General features: G+C 45.9%; 1 protein-coding gene across 1 annotated transcript; it reads right to left on the bottom strand.

The window, feature by feature from the left end:
* Positions 1 to 900: 900 nt before the first annotated feature.
* TAS2R1 (taste 2 receptor member 1) lies at positions 901 to 1,797 on the bottom strand. The gene has a single exon (XM_023545639.2). The coding sequence runs from the start codon at positions 1,795 to 1,797 to the stop codon at positions 901 to 903; it is 897 nt and encodes a 298-aa protein (XP_023401407.2).
* Between the last annotated feature and the right edge of the window lie 685 nt (positions 1,798 to 2,482).

The raw sequence follows: 2,482 nt of genomic DNA, 5'->3' as shown, positions 1-2,482 counted from the left end.
AGAAATAATACTCAGTAGACAAGAGATCTACCACCTGTTTGTCTGTTGTACTGTGGTGGCCTGTGTGCTGCTGCAGTGCTACAAGTTATGCCACTGGTCTCTCAAATACCAGCAGCACCTCCTGCAGTAGACAGGTTTCAGCCGAGCTTCCAGACCAACACAGGCCTGCAAGAAAGGCCTAGCGATCCATTTCCGAAAAGTTACGCAGTGAAAACCCTAGAGATTACAACAGAACACTATCCAATATAGTGCGGGAGGAAGAGCCCCTTAGGTTGGAAGGCACCGAAAATACACAGTGGCCGAAACAATGGAATTCTAAGGATGGAATTGCAACGATCATGAAGACGGGCAAGACCTGGCAATGGTTTGCTCTGTTGTACATCTTGTCGCCATGACTCAGAGCTAACTAGACAGCAGCCGACAGCACTAACAGCAACAGATAAGAGATGAGCAGTCGGCCCACTTAGGTCAGATTAACTACTGAAGACTCCATCTCAGACGCAGCTGTCCTATGGCAGGAGTGTGTCCTACTGATGTCACAAGTTTAAATAGGTGCTTTTTATTATTATAATTTTTGAGACCATTGTAGACTCACATGCAGTTGTAAGAAATAACACAGAAAGGTCCTGGGACCATTTATCCAGTTTCCTCCCATGGTAACATCTTGCAAAATCACACAGTAGACAGGGACATTGACACCACCCACCATTTGTTGTTGTTTTGAAAAAGTCAATTTAACCCTTTGAGAAAGTAGCAAATCCATAAAGATGCCTCAGGCTGGCCAGTCTTACAATGATGTTTGGTATGTTTGTGAACAGATCCTTTTACTTGGATGATGAAGGTGTGGCAGGTGTGGTAACCATTAACCCATGGGTTCTTCAAATGGATCTGAGTCCTCTCTCAGAGATAGCACCTACTGTGAAGGAGGAACATCTTTGTGCTTTGCTTCAGTTTATGGTTTCCCAAAATTAAGATGATGGAGTGTGCCGAGGGGTATGTCCCAGCCACAAAGACACAGAACAAGAAGAAGACACCCTCAGCCTGGACGATTGAGAAAATGATCAGGATGCCGGCCACGTAGTGAGAGAGGTAGAGGACAAGGAAGGACAGGATGGACAGCATGGGGCTGAGGTGGGAGCTCCCGCACAGGTCTCTGGTGCCCACCACTGTGCGTCTCATCTGCCTGGTATGTTTCACCAGTGAGAAAACCAAGAGCAGAACAGAAGCAAGGAAGATAAGCAATGGCAGGAAGAGTTCAATGGCAAAAACGGAGTACAGAAAAGCAGAGTCTTCTTTGCTGTGGGCTGTGGCATTTTTTGAGAAATGCTGCAGCCATATTTTTTTTAAAATCGGCTGTGTGTATTTGCTGTGGAAAACAGAAATGATAGCTGCATAGAGCAGGGATGCCAGGATCAGCCAGGGTACCAGCTTGGAAATCTTCATCTTCAGCCAGAAGAAGAGTGGGTGAGATATATTGGCAATCTTGGCACAGTAGAAAACACCCAGCCATGTGGCAAACCAGAGTCCCGACTCATTTATAAATACGGAGACTGAAAAAGCTTCGCTTAACACAGGGCCTTCTATCAAGGAGAGAAAAACCAGAGTCAGGTAGAAGAATGTGAGCTGCATACAAATCCGAGAGATTCCAAGGCAGGACAGCAGCGCATCCAAGGAGGTCCATGTTCTCCTCCTGATCAAGTCCCTGCTGCTCCCAACCAAAATGATGCAATTGGCTAAAATGCCACTAAGTAACTGTATCACTGAAAAGAGAAGGTGGATAAGGTGAGAATATAGCATTTTAAAAAGAAAAAAAAAAATCAATTACTTTAAAAAATGCCGCAGTTATAGGTTTCAAGGCAGTCTGGATTATCCAAGAGATCTACTTCGTTCAACTAGAGTAGGAGCCCGTTGGGAACACGGCTCTAATGATGACAATGGGGTGGGTAGGAAAGTGTGGTACATTGTTTATGTGACAGTTTCTCTGTTTAGTTCCGAGATAGTCAAATAAGAAAGCGATCCTCCAACAACAATTTGCTTCTTGGTGACAGGTTTTGCATTTTCCAGGTCTGCTAGCTTTCCGTGTCATCACAAGCAACTGGTGGAATCAGATACTGTGACATGGATGAGGCAATGGCTACTTCACAGGGCTATCAGCTGAAGCTCTGCAACCCTTCACTCCTACCCTGAATAACTGATTGTGCCTGCGATGGTTGTTGCTGGCCCCTGACTCTTGGCAGCCCCATGCACAACGGAATGAAAGGCTGCTCAGTCTTGCGCATTCCCCATGATTGGTTGCAGATCAGACTCTTGTGATCCACAGGGTTTTCATCGGCTGATTTTCAGATGTAGGTCACCAGCCTTTCTCTCCACTTCATCTTAGTCTGGAAGCTCTGCTGAAACCTGTTCAGCATCATAGCAACACACAAGACTCCAGGGAACCTCAGTGATAGACAGGTGATGGCTGTGCATGATGTGCACTGGC

The sequence above is a fragment of the Loxodonta africana genome, chromosome 2, assembly GCF_030014295.1.
Source record: "Loxodonta africana isolate mLoxAfr1 chromosome 2, mLoxAfr1.hap2, whole genome shotgun sequence".
Lineage (NCBI taxonomy): Eukaryota > Metazoa > Chordata > Mammalia > Proboscidea > Elephantidae > Loxodonta > Loxodonta africana.
The sequence above is the reverse complement of the archived record's forward strand: the minus strand, read 5'-3'. Positions and strand labels throughout refer to the sequence as shown.